Source organism: Pholis gunnellus, assembly GCF_910591455.1.
Source record: "Pholis gunnellus genome assembly, chromosome: 24".
Taxonomy (NCBI): Eukaryota; Metazoa; Chordata; class Actinopteri; order Perciformes; family Pholidae; genus Pholis; species Pholis gunnellus.
Genome location: NC_136551.1, coordinates 11230478 through 11252336, shown reverse-complemented (window position 1 = coordinate 11252336; position 21859 = coordinate 11230478). Strand labels below are relative to the sequence as shown.

Below are 21859 nucleotides of genomic sequence, written 5' to 3'. Positions count from 1 at the left end.
TGTCCGTGCTGGATCTGTCCCCGGTGTTTTAAAAAGCTAACTAAGTTATTAGCATGACTGGATCCAGCTAGCCAAACCTGTCTGGTGCAGCTAGTAGAGAAGCTTCATGTTCTGCTTCTCTTTCCCGCTAGTCTGCTGTCTGATTGTGAGGTCAGGCTGATCTGAGATCAGCTCTTTCACTGTACTTTCTCCTCAAACTTCTCCTCTCAGACGGGTCTTGGAGGAGTAGTGCTCGCGCTGGCGCTCACGCTCGCCTGTAGAGACTTCTCCTGACGAGAACGCGCAGCTAGTGGGGCCAAAACGATTTGGTCCCACTCTGAATCTATTTGAGGACGCTGATTGGCTAAATTGTATGTCACTCATTTATATCTTTAATCAGCGATTGGCTAAACTGCTTCATAGACCCGCCTCGGTGGGGCCAGCCCCACTAGGTGCGCGTTCTCAGACGTGCACACAAGCGGAGATGACGAGCAGACAGGCTGCATACAATCTTTTTGAACCTCCTTTCCCCTTTTAACATTCTCTCTCCGACTGTCCCGCTGTTTGTTGCTCTGCTGCCAGACTGTTTTAACACATTTTTTTAAAGACGGCTTATAGTTCGCTTTTTATCTTTTATTTTTTTAGTAATTGTTTTTACTTATTTTTACTCACTACTTTTTTTTAATGTCCATTTTATTTTCCCCATTTTATCTTTTATTTTTTATTTATTTTAAGAGTTTTCTTCAAAACATTTCTAAAGGTCAGCCCCCTTGTGCCAGTGCCCTTCATGGCCCTCTTCGGAGGGCCGCGCTCCTAACCAAACCTAACCCTAACCTAACCTCGGGCATAGCGTCTAACCCGGCATATCACACTGCTAACAACATTAGCATTACACACAAAATTCAACGGTATCGTCCAAATTACTCTCCGTCAAAGCGTTCAAGAGTTACAGCCAACAAGCCACAGAAAGCACAACTCCCACGCTGCGAAAATATAACTGTATCATACCTTGAGTCGGTTTTGAGGGCCAAAACGGTGAAATCCGCAATTATTAGTAATGTGTAGGTACGTCTGGAACTTAAAATGACATTTCTCCGTTCATCTGAGCCAAAATGGTGGTCAGAATGCCGGCGGCGAATCATACAGGGGGCTTGGGGCTTGGGGGCTGACCGCTGCACGGTTTTGGAGTTTTGTTGGCTGAAAATTCTGTCAATCACTTCATGAAACACACAAGTGTGTTCGTTTTGAGCACCTGGTTGTAACGAGTGGTCACATGACAAGATCCGCCCGGCAGAGCCTGAGCAAGGGCTCCAGACAAACAGACAGACATCCAGGAGAGATATGACAGGTCAAAATGGGTCAGAATGATGCCAAACAGCTCAGTTAGGATAGATTGTACAATATGAGTGATAAAGTGAAATATAGTGAAATATATAATTATAAAGTTTATAAAAGTACAATGGAACAGCTACAAATTCTGGTTCGAAAATGAGAATTTGGCATGTTTTTTTTAGATAAACACCTATAACTGGGGTTTGCTTCACTTTATTTACACCAAATCTTTTTGTGAGGCAGCTGCACCCTTTGTGCTATGAATTGGGAATGTTTTTAGGCTAGCCAGAGCCTCATTTAATAAATTACAGTGCTTTTTCTTCAGACGAACCTGGGAATTTTCCCTGTTTGCTGTGTTTGCTGTGTTCAGCTACTATTAACCAGTAACATATACACAATATTTACTCATCTCATGAAATCTCACAATCCCTAGTGTTATTCAAGCATCAACATTTTTAAAATAGACCTTGTAGTTACAGAATTGTTGTCTCTTTTGTATGGGTTACAATTTACGAGAAAAGGCCTAGAAAAAGGCTTAGGGTCAAAAAGGTTTTATCTGAGTATTTTATTCAAGTTAAAACAGTTGCTGACATTATGATTTGTACATGTTTATACAGCATTTTACAAAACAAATGGATGGTTGAAACAACTAAGTGTTAAATAATTTGAACAGAAATGAACACACAGTTGTAGCAGCTGTGTTCTGATTGTCACCTGACCTGTAAACTTTCAATCAGCATAGTGAACAGTATAAAAAGAAAGTGTAAAGCTTGAAAAACTGGAACAAGACATCAACGTAAAAAACACTTATTTTCTTACATTTAGTGATCATTAATGCTGTATTTATGAACAAGGCAACTTTGGATAGAAACAAGTGCTACCAACAGGAAATAAAGGCACTTAGAGTTTTGTAAGGATTATGCGGCCATTTAAAAGTAATTTGTTAACATAAGATAAATATGAAGCATACAAAATAAATAGTGATCTATTTCAACAGTAATTTCCGAGTGCTCTCGTAGTGCTTGTAGGAAACAGCATATCTATATATTTGGCTCAGCCATTCGAGGCCTCTTCAGACGCCGTCTCCTCACCCGCTGGAGTGGAGGTGGTCTTTCACCAGAGGCTGGGGGGAGCGCAGCACGAGTCCAGGCACATTTAAAGTCTTCTGGCAAAGCAGAGACGCCCTGAGCTCAGAGAGCGGTCTCATACATAACTTCACTGTCTGCCGTTTCATAATGTCCGTTTGGTACGTTAGAACAGCTCCTGCTGTCGTACGCCTGAAAAGACATCGTTTACAAAGTAAGATTGGCTCAAGATAGAAGTGCTTCACATTTTAAAACATGTACAAAAAGGTTTGAACTCACCCGTTTAGCTACCGCTAGTAGAGCTGCTGCCTCCTGCTTGCCAGTCTGCTGCACCATTTTGTAGAAGAGCCCATCTGGATCTTGCAGCAGTGTGTAAGGCTCATCATAGGCGTGAATTCTCCCTGCATCTAGAACCTGGAAACAAAATCACATTTGTTCAATCATAATTCAGTTAAAAGCATCCCAGCGCCTACTTTTTGTCCATCAAGTGAAACAATTTAACTAACTTGGCCAGTTGCATAGCATCACTGAAAGCACCGAACATTAGAGCTGCTGCAATTTACACACGTGTGTGTTTAAGGGTCAGATGGTTTTGATAAGCATTGTTTTATTAACAGGGTACTCTGACTCACCAGTATCCTGTCGCTGTCTACGATGGTGTTGAGGCGATGAGCGATAGTGAGCACGGTGCATTCGCTGAACTTGTCCCGTATGGTTTTCTGGATCAGCTCATCTGTCCTACAGAGAGCACAAGTACAATGAATAAAGCCTTTGAGGAGAAGTTTGGAACTGATTCTTACAGGCAGACCATTGCACAGCAGAAAGCTTTGAAGACAAGTTAAAGGAGTCTGTCCCTCACTGTGGCATGAATAGCAGGTATATCGTGAGGTGAGCTGTCTCAGCAGTACCTGGGGTCCACGTTGGCCGTGGCCTCGTCGATCACCAGGACGCGGTTCTTCCTCAGGACGGCTCTGGCCAGACACACCAGCTGCCTCTGGCCCACGCTGAAGTTGGAACCCGACTCGGCCAGGACCGTCTCCAACTTCCCCGGCAGCTCCTCCACCACAGACTTCAGCTGCACCTGGAGGGAACACGGAGTGAGTGTCTGTCTGACGCACGCGACAATGAGAGCTAGAAACTCTTGTAGCCGAGTGGATGCTTACCTCCTCCAGAGCCTTCCACAGGTCTTCATCACTGTGCTGGTTGAAAGGGTCCAAGTTCTTCCTCATGGAGCCTGTAAACAGCACCGGGTCCTGGGGAACAGAGTCAAACTCTTGGTTATTTTAACCTTTCATATTGGTAAAGAGTTTCTGTTTTCTCCTTACACTTCTCACACGGGAGGAGATTCAGTTGTTTGGAACCTCATTGCCACCAAACCTACACACTGGCCCTTTAAGAGACTTTCTTCTAAAACTGATTAGGGCTTGTTGAGAAGGCCTTCACCATCATTGGGTGTGTATGTGGTTACTATAACAAAGTAAAAGGATTTAGAAATCCTGATGGTTTACAGACTTGTTATTGTGTTTTTTACCATATAAAGAACCTTTAAAAGCAGTATACTAAATAAATGATTACTGTAAAAAGGGACAGGCGGAACAACGAGCACACACTAGATGCTACCGATTGTGTTACACGGCACGCCACCATTAGAGAATCCAGGACTTGTTAAGTGGGAATGTCCGTTCTATTTCTATGGCTGCAACACAATAGGAGGTCAGCGGATGTTTACCTGAGGAATGATGGACATCTTCTGGCGCAGGTCGTGGAGGCCGATCTCAGAGGTCAGAACACCGTCGATGTAGATCTTCCCCTGAGGCTCTGCCAGGCGGAACAGAGCCGAGACCAGAGAGCTTTTCCCAGCACCTGTTCTACCCACAATGCCAACCTGACACACAGGAAAGAAGAGTCTGGTTTAGTAGAACAGCTTGGCTTCAACATGGTGTCGTCTGGAGACAAAAAAAGATGTCCAACCTTCTCTTTGGGCCGGAATATTGCCGTCATGTTATGCAGAACCGTCGGTCCATCACCGCTGTAGGAGAAGCTGACCTGGTCAAACTTCACCAGGCCTTTCTTGGGCCAATCGGGAGGAGGGCGCTTCTGGGTTTCCCAGGGTGCTTCACTCTCCAGTTCAGTGTACTCCACCACTCTCTCCACTGACGTCATCTGGAGAGCGAACATATGCATTACTCGCTAGTGACCAGGAGGTCAAACAGCACACATTCATTTCATTGTGTGGTTCATCTCTATTTATTTGTTAGTTACACAAAACAGACATTAAATGTGCTAAATTACATGTTTGGACACTTTATGCACATTTGTGAATTAGCTAAAGATAGTCAAAGACAGAAGGAGTATCTTACCATGTTCTCCACCTCTGCACTCTGCCTGACACCCCACTGGAACATTCCCATCAGTGTGACAGAGTAGGTCAAAGCCAGACCCACGGAGCCGGCGTCCAGCTCTAACAGAACCAGGTTTTATTTCACAGCCTTTTAGCAAACAACGGAGTATTTGAACATTTCTGACTTTGTACTGCCGACCACCACAAAGTCAGAAATGTTCAGTGTTGAACGTTTAGATTTAAAGCTTCCTTACGGTCTCTGAGCAGCAGGCAGCCAAAGGTGGTGACGGTAACAAAGATGGAGCACATGCCGTCAAGACGGACGGCGAACCAGCGAGAGGTGACCAGGAACAGGAACCAGGCCTCTGTTCCAGAAAAAGAAATGCATCATCAACACAGGGCGAACTCAAGCGCTTCATATTTAAAAACAGTAAATCTAAAGTAGTGAGGAGAACCTGAGTGCAGGTCCTGATGTGCGTCAAAGGCTTTCTGGAACCTGTCCTCTGCCCCAAAGGCTCGGATGGTCCACAGGCCCTGAAGAGACGACGACAGGTGGGAGAACACTGGACTCCGAGCTGCAGGAAAGATGAAGGTTGAATGCCTCCCTTAAACAGTCCAGTTTACATCCACGACGGTCCAACATTGCTATATAAAAAGCCACTACAACTCACGGACATACAGCGCACACATTATGTCGTCTGTGTTGGGGACTCACTGGTGGACTCGAGGCGTTTGACGTTTCTGGAGGTCTGCAGGAAGTAGCGACGCAGGTAGAGGAAGACGAGGAGGAGCGGGAGAACTGGGATGAGGATCCAGGGGATCACGGACACTGCAACACAGATCACCCCGATAATCTGCAGGAACACCTGCTCAGAGAGAAAACACAAGTGTACTGATTACTAATGCTGGTGTAAGGTCCATACAGCTGAGCTGCAGGAGAAAGTAACAGGACATTTGCAGCAGAGAGAGTCAGCCACACAAGTGTTCCTCACAGCTTTATTCAGACGTGACCAGACATGTATGGGGAGAGAACAGCTGCAAGTTTAAAAAGTATGTTAAAGAATGTCTCGCATGTTGCATCAGTGTCTGATTTGAACACAGTTTGTCTTTGAAGCCTGTCTTTGCAGGAGGGGCGGAGTCTTACTCCAGTAGATGCTGAGAACGCTCGTATTAAATGCAATAAAACATCAGCAATCTATCAAAACGTTTGTCCTCTGCCGCTAACGTTAGCAGCCATACAGAGTTTGATAACGACAACAGGCTAATAAAAGAAAGCTAGTTGCTTAGCTACACTGTATTTTAAGGATTCGGGAACTTTTTGTTGATTGTTGGGCTGCAGCCATGAATCAAAAAGAACCGATAAGCAGGATCATGACACACTATTCAAATATTTCTATGAGTGGCAGCTCATTTTAAATAACTTCCATGCAATGATCCTGTACACATTTGCGCTGCTATACTGAACAGCCAGGAGGCTCCTCACCTGAATGAAGTCCACAAAAGTCCACGGCATGTTAGAATCCAGCTGGCCGATGTCCTTTGAGAACCGGTTCAAGACTCTTCCTGAGGTGAGAGAATATCAGACTATGGAATCAGAACGTTTAGTGTTCCACGCTGTCAAAGAGCTGCCAAGGGTTCTAACAACTTGTGACGAGTCTTAAATTTGAATTCAGAGTTTTATTTTTATTTTACAATGACGACCTGGCCAAAAAGGAGGCAAGTCGTTACAAACGAATAAAACATCTCATACAAAAATTACATCATAATACGTACAATATATTTAAAAAAAACTCACAGTAATGAGGTACTGAAGGAGGGAAACGGAATGAGAAACATCAGTGTATTACTACAGTAGATGGAGTTTAGAGAAGATGGGGACTGGGCCCCGGTGCTAAATCCTCTAATCAGAGTATTGATGAGCTCAACATGAACGCTCAGCTGATTACAAGCTAAAGCAGAAGGTGTCTGAGGAATGTTTATTGACATTTTAGATTTGTTTCCAGTATTAATATGAATGACTTTAGTGACTATGTTGCTGCTTTAAAAACAATATCTAGCTGTAGTGAAAAAGAACCGAACTACTGGCCTCATTGAAATCCTAACAGGGCTGTCTGACAGCAGCATAAAGTGGTGAGCATAGTTTAAACGTAGCGTACACTTTAACGGATAGAGAAATGTTACGTTGCAATACATTCCTTTGTTTCTCTACACTGAACTCAAAGACGAGCAGGGAAAATATAACGTGTAAAATAGTGTTAAAGAGGAATAACTTGAGTCAATATGCCCAGAATACGACCAATACAGGCTTATATATTAGCTATCTGGAATGTTTGAACTCACCAATAGGGTTGATGTCAAAGAAGCGCACCGGTGTCCCGAGTATGGACTTGAACATGCGGTTATGCAGAGACTGTGCGCATTTCACCAGCACGTGGAACAGCATCATATTCCTGAGGAAGCCGAAAATGATGACGGCAACAGTCAAACCTGTGGAGACAAACAGCAGAATGCTCTCCTTTACACCTCTGAAGTAGCACACAGTACACACAGTACACACAGTACAACATGTGCTGTCAGTTTACCTCCATAAACACCCAGGTAGAAGTTGGTGTTCAGCTCTGCGGTGACGTTCGCTCCGTTTTGGACGACGGTGCTGTTGTTGTTCTCGGTCAGCTTCTCTTGCTCGTCAGCCCTGATCAGTCAAGACGTTACCAAGTTACATACAAAGAATGAAAGCAATGCTGATGATTAATGTTCAGTGGTTTTCAAACTTACCAGTGAGCCAGCCACCAGTCCTGCATGATGTATGATACCTAGAGGATAACAAAAACCGGCTATAGTTCAATGTTTCCCTGAATCTCAATGGAGAGAGGACAGCTAACTGTAGAACAAGAAATAACAGTGAAAAGAACTGACCTGAGCCAGAAGGTTCATCAGTATGACGATGAGCAGGACCACGACGCTGGCTCCAGCTTTCAGGTATTTGACGTACAGACCCACTCCAATGTTCCCCTGAGCGCTACTCTCCTCTGCTACCGTCTGCACCGTCTCTGCCTGTGTGGACAGCAGCGGGTTAACTCGTGGTTACAAACCGCAGGACCAACTGACACTATTAATGAGTTGTATTCTTAATAGTGTACTGAAAGGACATCAGACGCCATCACCCACGGTGTGGGTCACATAAAAAGATGAAGAACAAACCGGTAGCTGGTCTCCGTCTTTGACCGACTGGATGGAGGAGGTCTGCGAGTTCTGGGACAGAGTTCTGGTCCTGATCAGGAGGTCTTGAGGAGGCTGCTCCTCCTCCTCCTCCTTCAGCAGGGAGGTGAAGTCCAGTCCGGACTGCTGCAGCTCCGTATACGTCCCCTTTGCCACCATGTGACCCTGATATACACACACACACACACACACACACACACACACACACACACACACACACACACACACACACACACACACACACACACACACACACACACACACACACACACACACACACACACACACACACACACACACACACACACACACACACAGTTAGGATACTCTGCACATCTGTGACTGTTTACATCACCACTGCCAACACATAAACACACGTTGACAAGTTTATGGTAAAACTTTCATCCCACAAAGATGCTGATGTCTTAAACACTAAGTCTGTAGCTAGTGACGTCATCAGGCTGCAATGCTTCTGCTCCTCTACAAACAGTGAGGCTGAACTTCTTAAGTTGACAACTGTATAAACAATGTTTCTTAACTGCCTTTAAGAAAACAAGTTATTATAGGATCGTCCAAGTTAGGATGGCATAAACCCATTCTAATAATTCATTTTAAAAAGTGGGCTTTTCCTCCCCTACATGACTTATGACCTCAGGAATAGCTTCTGTAGCAGGAAGACTTGAGTTAAAACAGGACATGTTCCTGTAATGAGGCCCCGGGTCTGTCAAAGCCTGACATGCTAGAATGCATGAAATGTCCCTAGTGAGGCATACGGGTTACATCACTGTGTAACTGACTGACAGGCTGCATGTCACAGTCTGAGTACATAGGGACTACTTTACTGTATGAACACCAACCTCCTTGAGCACCACAATCTGGTCGGCTGACTTCAGGTACTGCAGCTGGTGGGTGACCAGGATCCGGAGCTTGTTCCTCAGGAGGCCGCAGATGCACCTGATTCATGGACATGGAGCAGAGAACGCGTCAGGATTCAGCACTAACCTTTAATACTGTGCGTCTGATGATTAGATGGAGAAACTAATCCCAAGTCGATGTACGGTATCTGTGTTGGTCCATTCTTTATTCTAGCCGTCAGTGGTATCCAAGCGGAAGAGTCCGACAGGAAGAACGGGGCCGACTTCAATTGTCTTTCTGACACAAGCAGCACTGCGCCGCTTCCTGGCTCGGCTTTAGTTCTAGCATTTCAAACGCTGAGAACCATTTTTTCTTTTGTCACAAAGCAACATGCTCTAGAACCTTGTAAAAGGGCGACAGTATTTATTGAATAATGCAGGTTTTTACGGGAACTTTCTCCTGCTGAGATGTAACGCTGACGGCTTTCCGTTCCAGCTTTGAAGCTCTCCTCCGGAGGGTGTGGACCACAACGCTCCAGTATCTTCCTGTTTGGTAGATCAGATAAAGCCCCCGTGCTGTGGTGGAACAGCGTGTCGAACCTTCTCCTGCTGCTCTGATATGCTCTTAACAATCACTCACTTTTCAAAGAGGTGTCTGCCGACCTCGGCGTCCACGGCGCTCAGAGGGTCGTCCAAGAGGTAGATGTCTGCGTCCTGGTACACCGCCCTGAGAACACACACTGCTGTTACTGACAGCAGGAAGAACCACTCGAGCTTCCTCTGATACAGTTCTCTCTCTGGGACGGCATCTTGTTAGCATTCATTCTAATGTAGCACACTGAATTGCCCCCGTGTATTAAATGTGCTATAGAAATGGATCAAAATCAGGATAATTGACAAAGAGGAATGCGTGATATAAAAGCCTGGCGCCTACATTACCCACAATGCAACTCCACTGCCAACAGGTTATTCAGAGATTCGGGTGCGTTGAACGACACTTTGATGTGTAAAATCGGCGTTTGCCGTTGGATGACTTGCTGATATTCCGTCTGTGTTATTTACGATTTGTGTGTTGATGGATGTTGTTAAAATGTGCAGTAAAAAGCTCATCATTTCATAAAGCAGGTAAGCTGCTCTGAACCGCTTTCATGATGATGTTGAATAAAAGTGCTCAAAAAAATGTAATCTTGTTGTACATTATGTCACACAGTCTTTGCTTATATATTGTAAAGTGTTCTAAAAAAACTAAACTGCTAGGTGCCTTAGTGGCAATATTTGAATACTAAAAATATATACAAGTCATCAAGCCTTGTTCTAAGACGGACACTTTCTGTAATCCTCACAGAGTCAAAGCCTTCAGGTCACTGACAGTATTGGACTGTCCTCTCACCTCGCCAGGTTGACGCGAGCCTTCTGTCCCCCGCTGAGTGTGGCTCCTCGGTCCCCGATCGGAGTCAGGTCCCCGTCTGGGAGCAGCTCCAGGTCCTGCACCAAGAGAACAGGGATCACAATGAACTTGTATGGTCAATGTGCTAGATTGTGGCCATACTGAGTATTGAGCGAAGGTAGATTATAATGCCATCATGATGTGTTCAAATGAAACCTTGTAAATTTAGTTTTTTGGTACAGATAACGTCAGACTTTTAGAATGTTTCTAGATATTTCCAGCTCGGTTGACTGAAACCTCAAACTGTGTGCGTAACACAGGCGTCGACAATTCACATTAGTATTTTTATCTCATCAAGCATGTGTAAATAGGTTTATAATGTCGGCTAATTCAGACAGTAATGTGGGATAACACACACATCACAGTACAGTAGTGCACAATAAAGGCTCCCGAGTTGTGAGGGTGAGAAAAACGTTTAACAGGCGATCGCCACTGAAAGCGTTTTTAGGATCGCTTTTGAAATCCGTTTAATAAACGTCCAGACGGGCGGAGACGTTTACGGTGACAGCGGGGCTTAAAGAGACAGACGGTAAAACGGAGCGTTTCAGACGCAGGTATATTAAACAGTGTGAGAAAAATAATGTGCTTTTTTAACATTAAAACATGTAAACCTGTTCACGTATGTCCCCTTTAAATGCGTGTATTTCTGCTTTTCTCTGTTTTATATCTCTGAAGCTAAATATCTTTGGGTTTTGGACTGGTGCTGAAATAATTTACGACATCAGAAAATGTTGTTTTTGTTGACCGATATCGTGATGGATATTTTTCCCAATTTGACATTTCATAGACAATACCATTAAACCGTTACTTCTATAATTAATCGAACAGTCTGCAGATGACTATAATGGAAATAAGCATTAGTTTAAGTTTAGTTTAATATCAGTAAACATTGTCACAGCACTGCCTGTGTCATACAAATGTGAAATGTGATTATTCAGGGCCAAGAAAGCCGGTTTCTACAGTTCAAATCTGGCTTTTCCCTCACATTCATGCAATCCCCTCGGGCAGTGAAGAAAACAGTTTACCGTTTCAAATTACACATTTACACAAGCTGACAACAACAGTTAATTAACACACGGTGAGTCAGCATATTGCTGTTCTTATTTTAACACCGCCGGCCTCATTACGTACCGCGTATAACAAGATGACTCGCTTTATGCTTTCTAGATAAGCTTCAATTAGAGGGAGTGGGTGTGTGTACTAGTTCAGCTATCTTTGTGAGGACCAATAGATTGGGGACATTATTTGGAAAGTGAGAACATTTTGGCTGGTCCTCACTTTTGGACAGAGTTGGTTTTAAGGTTCAGGTTAGTAGTAGGGTTAGGTTAGAGTAAGGGGCTAGGGAGGACATTATGGTCAAGGAGTGTCCTCACAAAGACAGAAGTGCAAGGTTGTGTGTGTGTGTGTGTGCCAATCAAAGACAATGATGAGTGTGTTTGCTCTGGGTCAGAGGTAGTCTAGACTCAGTTATGCCCAGTTATATGGACAGAGTCACAGGACTCCCAAGTGATTCATTAACTGGTAAGCTTTCCTCTCGCTAGGTTACACAGACAGAATCATAGGTCAACCTCTGGTCCTCTGAACACTAGGGAAACCTAATCAGCTGGGACACCATGCTAACTCGAAGCCTCAATGCAATATGAGTAACCATCCTCAGCAGTCTTCAGCTGAGCCTCTGCTGTGGGATGCCTTTGTGTACAACACCGTCGCTGATATCAGCTATACCATCACAGCCTCGGCTTATGTCTTATGTTGCTTCATATCCATGTATCATCATGAAGGCCCTGATCTAAATCTTACAAGTTTCTTCATAACAGAAGCATTGACTTATATAAAAAGTAACTTAAACCAGTAAACTATTTGCAGAAACGATACTTTTAATGGCGGCAATGAATGAATTTAGCATGTAATGATGTAATCTTCGTGTAATCGGAGGTGTTCATCAAATGAACGCTCACCCTCTTTAGAGCGCAGGCTCGGATGACTCTCTCGTACTTCTGGTGGTTGAGCTCTCTCCCAAACAGGATGTTACTGCGGATGGTTCCGGGGAACACCCAGGGCTGCTGGGCGGCGTACGTCAGCTGACCTTTGACCTCCAGCACCCCCTTTTCTTTGGGCAGCTCTCCGAGGATGGTGCTCAGCAGCGACGACTGGATGAACACGAGAAAAGGTAAGACACGGAAAGTGCACACAAACTACCTGAGCTTCTTATTCGAGTTTCCTAAATCTGAAACGATGACGCGAGTAGATATCTGACCTTTCCAGCTCCCACTGGTCCAATCACAGCCAACAACTGGTTGTCCTTCAGACTGATGGAGAGGTTCTGCAGAGATGGAGCGTCCAGACTCTGCAGGGGTTTAAAACACATTTAAAGATTACAGCATAAATCAGGTTTCTATACAACATTACAAACATATACAAACTATACTGTTTCTGCTTGTCGGGTTGGGCCGGTGTAAAAGGTGTTCAAGCCATTTTGATTTTAACCCTCTGAACCCAAAACCCGCCGGCGGGATTGAAAAGCATGTTTTCTTAAAATAAATCGCCAAATCTGCACCGTTTTTTACAGCCAGAAGCTGTAAAAAAATATATAATTAATGGGCGAATTTTCCTCTTTCTGACGGTCCTTGAACACATCATGTGTGACTAATGCTTCCTTCAGAAACAGCCGCCAAAACGAAGCTTTAAATTGTGACATTTCCTCAAAAACATTTTATATGACATATTTCATTTCAAATTTGGCCCCAAAAAAACAGTTAGCTTTAAATCAGATACTGTCAAAAATATTAAACCAATTTAAACTGATATCATGACATCCATCCATTAATCAATCTGCACCGTCACCTTTTAGCAACAAGGGAGGTGTGTGTAGAGCCACAGTCCTCTGTAGCTCCGCCGCCTCTACATTCTAAACCCGCCCACTTTTTAGCGGTCCAATCACAGGCAAAGGATTTCTTTTAAATCCCTCTTGAAACCGTTTCGTTTCACTGGAACTTTAAAGGAAGTATATAATGCTTTACTTTTCGGTTTTATCAGGGTCGTCTAACATTTGGTATTTTTATGCCATATTTTGTTACCGACAACAATGACCAAACAGACATAATTATCAAAGCATACATTATACGTTGATATCTATTTCATTTTTAATCGTACTACATGGTTCTAGGTTGTTTATCTGCTGCATTAGCTCAGGGCGTTCCCAGTGTGTACACCAGCGGTATCTGACCTTGTCCCAGTAGCAGACCAGGTCCTGGATCTCCACTGAGGAGTCCTTCTTCTCATCATGTAGCAGTTCAGCTTTGCTTTTTACGATCTCATCCAGAATCAGGAACTCCTTGACCATAAACACAGAATAGAGTCAGTGTCACGTTCTCAGGGTGAAGGAGGTCTTTTGCTGCAGTCGTCGGGTAAATCATTAGGTAATGTTTCATAAGAGCAAGTTTAGCTGGTTTACAATTACATGTCACGCTACCTGTATCTTATGAAAACAGAAGATTGTGACTTTACAGAGCAGGACCTTCAGATGAGAGTCATGTGAGGTCAGCAGCGCTGTGATTAATGATAAGAGATCAGCAGCCTGAACTGAGATATCACAAAGAACTGCAGCGTTTTCTTGGCTTTCATAAAGACACGGCTGAAACCCATAGTTCTAAAATAACAATACTAAATCAAACGTATCAAATCGCACCTGAATCCTGCGGATGCTGACTCGGGTCTCGTAAAGCTTCTCGATGGCATTCGGGAAGAAGAGCGTGACGGTGAGCCGCACGGCGGTGTACAGCGACACCGTCACAAACACGCGGCTGGCGGTGATGGTGTTCCCCAGGAGGACGTAGAGGGTGAAGGTGATGAAGACGATGATCTTGCTGGCGCAGAAGAAGGAGGCCATGTTGAGGCCTCGCAGGTACGAGCTCTTCATGATCTTGGAGATCTCCTTCCTGAGAGGGCACAGAGAGTTCCAACAATCACCTATAGGGAGCGTCGGGGGGGTGGAACCCTTGAAATTACCTCATAATTAATCTATTTGTTAGCGTATGAATCTACTGAGGATTTACTTTAATCTTTGAATTAAACTCTTGATCAAGATCACATCAGTTAGAGATGACAGCAGAGAGGAATCAGAGATGGCTAAATGTGGATTTGTTAAGCCTTCAGCCCCAGAGCAGGAAAAAGCAGGACCGTGGCAATAAAACCAGGTGATGTGTCTGTTGCAATGGCAACACACAAACAAAAAGGTAACCGAGGAATCTCACAGCCATAAACTTAATGTATATTTACCCAAGATGAACCGTCAACAACCAGAAGTAAAACAAATAAGAAACACAGAGCGGCTTCATCTAGTTCAACCTGGCAACAACTAAAATGGAAATTTGTTTCCGCTGAACGTTGAGCGTCAGTACAACAGACAACGTCCTCGTCACTTTGAAGTTTTAATCTGGCACACAGAACATCATGCCACTAGTGCACAACCTGAATCATAGGCAGCGTTGTCAAACAGAATCACTAACAATACTACTGATGCTTAACACAGCTTGTAGTGGCTCAATCCAATGAGAAAAGGACCAGTACTCAGGGTTTATACCACTGTGCAATAAGCCTGCAGGCCCACTGGGACAACAACATTTACTGCAACTAATGGCATTGAGAGCTGGTGGCAAGACCACAAACTTAACTATCACACATTTCGCAAAAAAACAACCTTCCTTTGATCTAAAAATATCCTGAGAAGCCTGTGACGTTTTTACCTTCTGACCTCGGAGACCAGAGCGTCGAAGGGCTTCTCCCAGGCGTACATTTTGATGATCCGCATTCCAGACACCACCTCGTTCATGATGCGGATTCTGTCGTCAGTGAGGACAGCCGTCTTACTCCTGTGAAGGAAAGTAGAAAACGTGCGTTTGCTTACATGCGGCTGGAAAACCCAAGAGACGTTGGCAAACTTTCAAAATGAGGTTGTGTGTGATCGCAAATGTGCACAGATTCCTAAAACTATTTAAATGACTCAAATCAGGTTCTTTGTATCTGATTTTATATATTACACAACCATTGTACTGTACCAGCTGTACATGCAGGTAAATTGCAGGTCTCAGCTTGACTGTGTGTGTGTTACCTGAACTTGGAGAAGAGCCTTCCAAACATGGTCTGCACAGGCATCAGGAACATGAGGACCCCCATGCCCGCCAAGCACGACGGGCCGATCTCCACCCACAGCAGGCCCACGACCGCCGCTGCCTGGAGGGGCCCCACCCACAGGAAGTGCAGGAAGATAGTCACCTGTTGTGGACAACTCACTGTGAATGAGGAGAAGAAAGAAACGTGCAAGAACAGGACGGAACCACTTCAGTGATCAATCGGGTCACGCGTGTGCTTATCTCTGGCCAGTTTGTACAGGAGGGGTTACTTTCAAAAGCCTAAAACCTGCACAAGAGCCTGACAGGGTTCAATAAAGAGGCCAATGCCAAGAAACTAAATGCCCTCAAGAAAGTACAGATTAAACAGCGGCCTCTGACTCACTGATTAAAACCAAACGCAACACTTCAGCGAGACAAAGCGGGTTTGGTGCCACATAGCCTTCAGCTGAGAGAGAAGTGTGCTTTGGAGGGAAAGCAGTGCTGCCATGAGACTCTAACCACAAACACAATAGCACACCCATCGAACCAACTTATCTTGCAGCTATAACTGTATCCAGAACTCAGATGTTTCATAAGTGGCGACCTGCAAAATGAGGTCAAACACGTGTTCCTCGAGTTCGATCACACACCAGTCTATGTAGACTAAGTCATCCGGGCGGTAGGATATCAAAAGTGACTTGATCGTGGGCCACAGAGGAAGTCAAGGATGAAATATGGCGTTGATACTGCAAGTATATCATCATAATAAAAAGGTGATCCCTGATGACGTCACATTGTGAACAGCAAATCTGTGTTGAAATCACCAGGAAAGCTAGTTAACGTTAGCAGCACCAGAGCTAACGGCTAACATACGGAGGTTGCAATGAGTTACAGTATGATGCGTTTCAGCTCTATTCAGTAAAAATGTGTACTTGGGGAAGGTAATTTAAAATGCTATTATGATGCGTTAGATAGAATCGTGTATTATGTAGTTTTGGGAACAAACTACCACGAACGAGCTCTAAGCAGCATATCAGACAAATTTAGGGGATAGGTAGGACAGAGGAGTGCCGTTTGGTCGTTTTCGAAAAACAAACAAGATGGCCTCAGCTGACGTGGGCCTTTCTGATGAAGCAGCTATCGCGTAGCCGCTCCAACGTCGCCAGACCAAATCCCAAAATGCATCTGGCAAAGCAAACGCAGCATGAGCTCGCAGACTCGTTTGGCTCCCAGGCAAATAAAAACACCTTTTATCTTCAGATTCTCATGGCAATGTTGGAGGGCTGAGAACTAAAACTGACCGTGCGGCAAAAATAGCATCCCTTCTGCTTTTTCCCCTCTAAGAGCCTTAAAATTCACATACGTCATCAAACTTGTTGACGTCGTTGGAGAGGAGGTTGACGATCTGGCCCGTGGTGGTCTTTCCCATGGCTGAACTGCTGAGATGCAGAGCCTAGAGAAAAAAGACAGGAATCATTAGTGAGGAATCCCAAACATTCTACCGGAGCTAAATGCTGCACAGATCTGCAATTTGAAATGAGCAGCGTTCAATGAAGATCAGAGCTGTTATGTTCTCCTTTAAGAAGCACAAGCAAGTTGTTCCCACCTACTGACCTTGTTGTAGATCATGTGACACATGGCCACTCGGATCTTCATGCCCGTCCTCTGGACGTGGTAGAAGTAGAGGTGGTGGAGCAAGGCCAGGCCGATGGTGCACAAAGACAAGGCGGCCGCGTAGCCGAGCGTCTCGTAGAGGGCCGTCAAGTTCTGCGGGTCGTAATTCTCAAAGTACAGGATCATCTTCCCCAAGATGACGGGCTGGATCACTTTGATGACCTCCTGATAAGCATCATGACACAGTAATTATAAGGATACACGGGACGACGATATGCACATTTAAATATTTGTTTCATTAGTTTTGTTGAATATGCTGCTGACAAACCAATAGAATGACATATGAACAGTTTTATATCTGGTCTAATTTCTCATGCTTGTAAAGCTAGATTTAGCCAGCTCTAATACAAATATTTGCATCTAAAATAATTTCAGAGATCATACGTCTCATTCCCAAAGCTTCGAACACTTACTTCAACGAGAGTAAAGAATCCCAGCACTGCATATGGTCTCCAGTAGGACTGAACGATGCACTTTGAGAGACTAGGACTGCGCAGCTCTTTGGTAGACTTCTGGAGCTCAAGATCCCAGTAGCTGCCGTACAAAGACGCCATGTTATTTGATGTTTTCTTATTGTGTCATAAGAGCCTGTGAGCATTGGTGCGTTTTAACAATGGAGCTCTATGACACAGAGGAAGAAGCTCTACCATGCTTTGATACACACACACCAAAGCTCTATGGACAGATTGCATCTAAATCACGGGAAACCGACACATCGTGTTGACACAAGATTCTTTTTGAACAGTTTGACTCACGCATGAATACAGACCAACTGATAAAGATACATGACGAACAGAGCTGGCAGTCTTCGAGGGCGGGATTTTACGCCCATTTGTTGACCGATAAATTCAGATTTTACTGTCAATTACTACTGAACAGCCTTGCTAGAATACAGACCGTGAAACAACCAAGTAATCAAGAGCTGTGTGTCAAATTCAAAAACTGGGTCCTGTGCATTTCTAGACTAAACAACAGACCAAGAGGATTACTTTTACTTTAAAATTTGACACAACCAGTGCATCTTTGGCAGCCATGCAGCTCACGTGGGATTAACGTCTGGAGGAGAAGGGGCTTGTTTCGGGGGTGTGGGCGTTTGTGTTCAGAAGCTGGGCCCAGACTGCACATGTTGTAAAACACAAGGCTTTATGAAACAGAGTTATAGAATCATTAACCTGTTTTAGATGTTGTCTGTCGTTGCTGAAGTTAAACATTACAATGTGAACCGTGTACGGCGGCCACCTGACAATGTAGGAAATGTAAGATTCAGGGTCGAAAACGGCCATTATTGCAACCTACTGGGGATGAATGATTAATCAAATTATAATTCCACGTCGCAATGCAATAGAGCGCAATTTTTCAAAATCGCAAACGTGCTTAAAAGTCCGTTCTGGCTACAACTGAATTCCGTTGAGCATCGCTGTGTTGCATAATGACAATAAATGATCCTTGAATGACTATGTGCAGTAGCATGTATACATGTCTAGCTACTCTACAGTGTATAGGATACATATTGACAGTGACAGAGACGTAGGCTACATCTATAATTGGAGCAGTGGATGTTTTAGCGTTCAGAGTGACGGCGAGAATTTGTTTTTTAAACCTATTGAAGTAACTACATACACGTCTGTTTGCTTTATAAATATTGTAAATCAATGCATTTATTGACTACTGATAAACCCAAAACTGAGTTCTGTCCCTCTGTAGAACGTATTCGCATTGACCGCCAACTATCTGAAGTCTCTGTGAATCACGTGTCGACTAAGCGCTTTGTCTCTTTAACTCTGGATTTGAGCAGCGCTTTGAGCTCTTCAACTGCATTTTAACTGATAATAACATACTTGTAGACATCACAAAAACATCTGGAATTAAAGTTCCAGACGTTTAAAACTGCAAGTGAAAATGTACTTCTACTCATCTTAAGTCAGTGTTTCGTTAAGATCCCGGTGACGTGAATCCTGTGCAGATGCTAAGTTGCAAACACAACTTGTGACAGCGTACTACGGTAATAGATTACATGCCCGGAGATGATTATGGAGGACCTCTCTACCTCTGCAGTTCCTGTCCCAGTCTCTCCGACCTGTCCTCCGGGAGCACTTCGTACATGTCATCTTCCTCCAGCTTGCGTTTGTATCCGATGCGAAACAATGGATTGAGCCACCTGACGGAGAAACGATCAGAGGAGTCAGGGGGGAGAATTTGGAGTTGGACAGAGATGAGTACAGAGCATCAAATTTGTGAAATGTTTAAAAATGTGCACTTGCAGCCATGAATTAACACTTGTCAGATACATTTGATTAAATGGTGTCACTTCAAGTTGTTTACATATTAACATGTATCAACATCTGTTTAACCTGTTTCTATAACGAGTATGACGTCAGCAGCAACCAATGTGTCCCATGTATTTCACAGAGAGATGACACACGTGACCATTTCTTCTAAAAAACCTTAAGTAACCAAAGCAGCTGACAGGAACCCACTGACTGAACCCTTCTGGTTGTTTTCTGTTAACAACAACTTAGTCATACGTGCATGACACTGAGTACAACGAAGACCAAACATGTTGCAACGCTGGAGTTTCGCTTTTCTTTTTTTAAATAGCCCGCTAACAGAAGCTAGCTGCGGTGACCACCCGGGACGTTCTGTCGACTTACCAGAAAAATACGGTGGACAAAAGGTTCGCCGTCGCTGCCGGGTTAGTCTTGGTCTTCCGGACTTCTCCCATGGTGGACCCGCTCTCGCAAGGTGGTTTCCCTTTCAACTTTCTCCCCATTTCGAACCGGTCGCTCCGGGCTGCGTGGCGTAACTTCTCTCCGCTCTCGTGTCACATTTCTGTCGGCTTAAGGGCTCCACGGTGTGTTACGTGGTTCCTTTAAGCACACGAGGTAACGGTACCAGGGGTCGTAAAAAATATATTACAAAATTTAAAAAAAATGTCGAACTGCCCCGCCCCGGAGACTCCTGATTGGCTGAAAGATAATGTTCGGCCCACGCGCTTGACTCTGTCTCCTCCTCTGCCTTCACGCGACTGGCTTTAGAATACTGACCCGTACAATTAGCTGGGTTTTCATCAAAAACTAATTTGAGTCATATTTACCTTGATTTATTTGGAAAAAAATGTCAGAGAGGATTAGCTGTCAGAATGGGGCTACAAATATGAAAAAAACTATTTCATAAGCAAAACCTGAAAGTCGTAGGGGAGAAAATAGGGGAGAAAATGTCTTTATAGGGAGTTTAAAATGTACATAAAACCAATTTCAGACACATACGTTTCTATATGAATTATCAGAATTGTGTTACAAAGGGTTATTCTTTATATGTCGCGTTAAAAAGGGGAACCAATATACAAATCTGCTCAAGTTGTCTTATGGTGAAATCACCATTGACTTAAAAAAAAACAATATCATGGTTAAAAATGTAAAGTTTAGAGTTTATAACGAAACCAAAGGTGCCCAAAGGTGCCCAAGTAAACTTCCTGTGGCCTGCTTATCAGAATGACTCGGCAAAGTCTCTCTCACTCCCTCACACACGCACGGTTCCAAAATTGTCACGAGTGACTTTATCTCGCGGTAAGGACATAAACGTGCATCACTGTTGATAAGGAAACAACGCACGCCTATGTGGCGATAAGTAATGAAGTCTGAGACGTATTACCACAGATTATCCATGATTAGTTATTTCTAATCATAATTTGTCCACAATACAAGCAGTTTAACTTGCTAGGATATAACAGCAGAACATATCCCCTTCAAGATCATTTTTGTTTGCTTGCGCTCTGCTTTTTCCTGTTTCGATCCATACAGTGAAAAGTTGTACACACACACACACACACACACACACACACGCACACACGCACACACACACACTATAAATAAAGAGCAGGCTGTGGATGACAGATGCCCTCTCACACACTGTGGGCGTTTCCTGCACTGTCATAAAACACCTGGGAGAGAGTGAGAGTAAAACACCCCTCCCTCTAAATAAACTCCCTTTACCCTGCTTCTCCCATTTCAGTGTTCTAGGAAACGTTCAAAGAAATCCACATTGTCACATGCAACCAAGGCAAACCGTGAGCTAATGATAACAGACTGGGGCGGCCTTGGCCCCCACACCTCGCAGGTTATCCTCCTGTTGATGTTTAGCTAGCACCGGCTGGGAACAGGGCTGAAGGAGAGAAGCCAGCAGGAGATTATTACAAGCAGCTGAACTCAGCCTAATAACATTCATCAACTGCAGGGGATCAACACTGCTTTCCCATGCTTTACCAGTCCTGTGATAGGCCTACTTTTCTCCCCTTCAACGAGCACAAAGGAAGAAGCGCTCACGTCGTTTCAATTAAATTACATTCAAAACATGCAAATCACCAAAACTTTAGGTTTACAAGATGTGTCTGAACTGTTAGAAGTAGCATTGTGTGAAAACAGTAGTGAATTTAACCGTCTTCATCAGGAGCGTATATGCAAAACAGTATGGAAATGTCAAAAGATACAACATGACTGTGCAGATTTGACTTTTACAAACAGCATAAAAACATGATTGACAGAGGTGACAGGAGAGGTCAAGTCATAGACTTCTACAGTGAACAAAAAGTTAAACATACATAGTCCTGCTTTAACACCACGACAGGCAATTGAAGCTGTTAGCAAGTTTGCGCGCAATGAGAAAAGACTAAATGCTTAACAAAATGTGAGAGAGAAATTGTCAAAATGTCCAGCTTATGCCTAGTTTAGCGTGTTAGCATGCTAAAATATGCTAATAAGCACTAAACACAAAGTACAGCTGAGGCCGATGGGAATGTGAGTCGTTTGGAAATGTCAAAA

The 21859-nt window shown here is 44.0% G+C and overlaps 1 protein-coding gene across 1 annotated transcript; it reads right to left on the bottom strand.

Annotated features, from left to right (window-relative positions):
* Positions 1–1870: 1870 nt before the first annotated feature.
* On the bottom strand, positions 1871–19895 carry LOC306715111 (ATP-binding cassette sub-family C member 4-like). Its single transcript, XM_079185351.1, has 31 exons — positions 19694–19895; positions 19090–19200; positions 17456–17576; positions 16983–17207; positions 16732–16821; positions 15368–15531; positions 15003–15128; positions 13946–14195; positions 13484–13591; positions 12515–12604; positions 12216–12407; positions 10201–10295; positions 9451–9537; positions 8814–8910; positions 7939–8121; positions 7654–7791; positions 7513–7550; positions 7320–7429; positions 7078–7224; positions 6221–6300; positions 5453–5603; positions 5193–5312; positions 4992–5102; positions 4757–4857; positions 4368–4559; positions 4126–4281; positions 3560–3649; positions 3305–3477; positions 3029–3134; positions 2676–2810; positions 1871–2588 (listed from the first exon to the last, which is right to left on the bottom strand). Exons 1-31 carry the CDS (start codon positions 19810–19812, stop codon positions 2502–2504), a joined length of 3993 nt encoding a protein of 1330 aa, XP_079041477.1. The 5' UTR covers positions 19813–19895; the 3' UTR covers positions 1871–2501.
* Positions 19896–21859: the final 1964 nt, after the last annotated feature.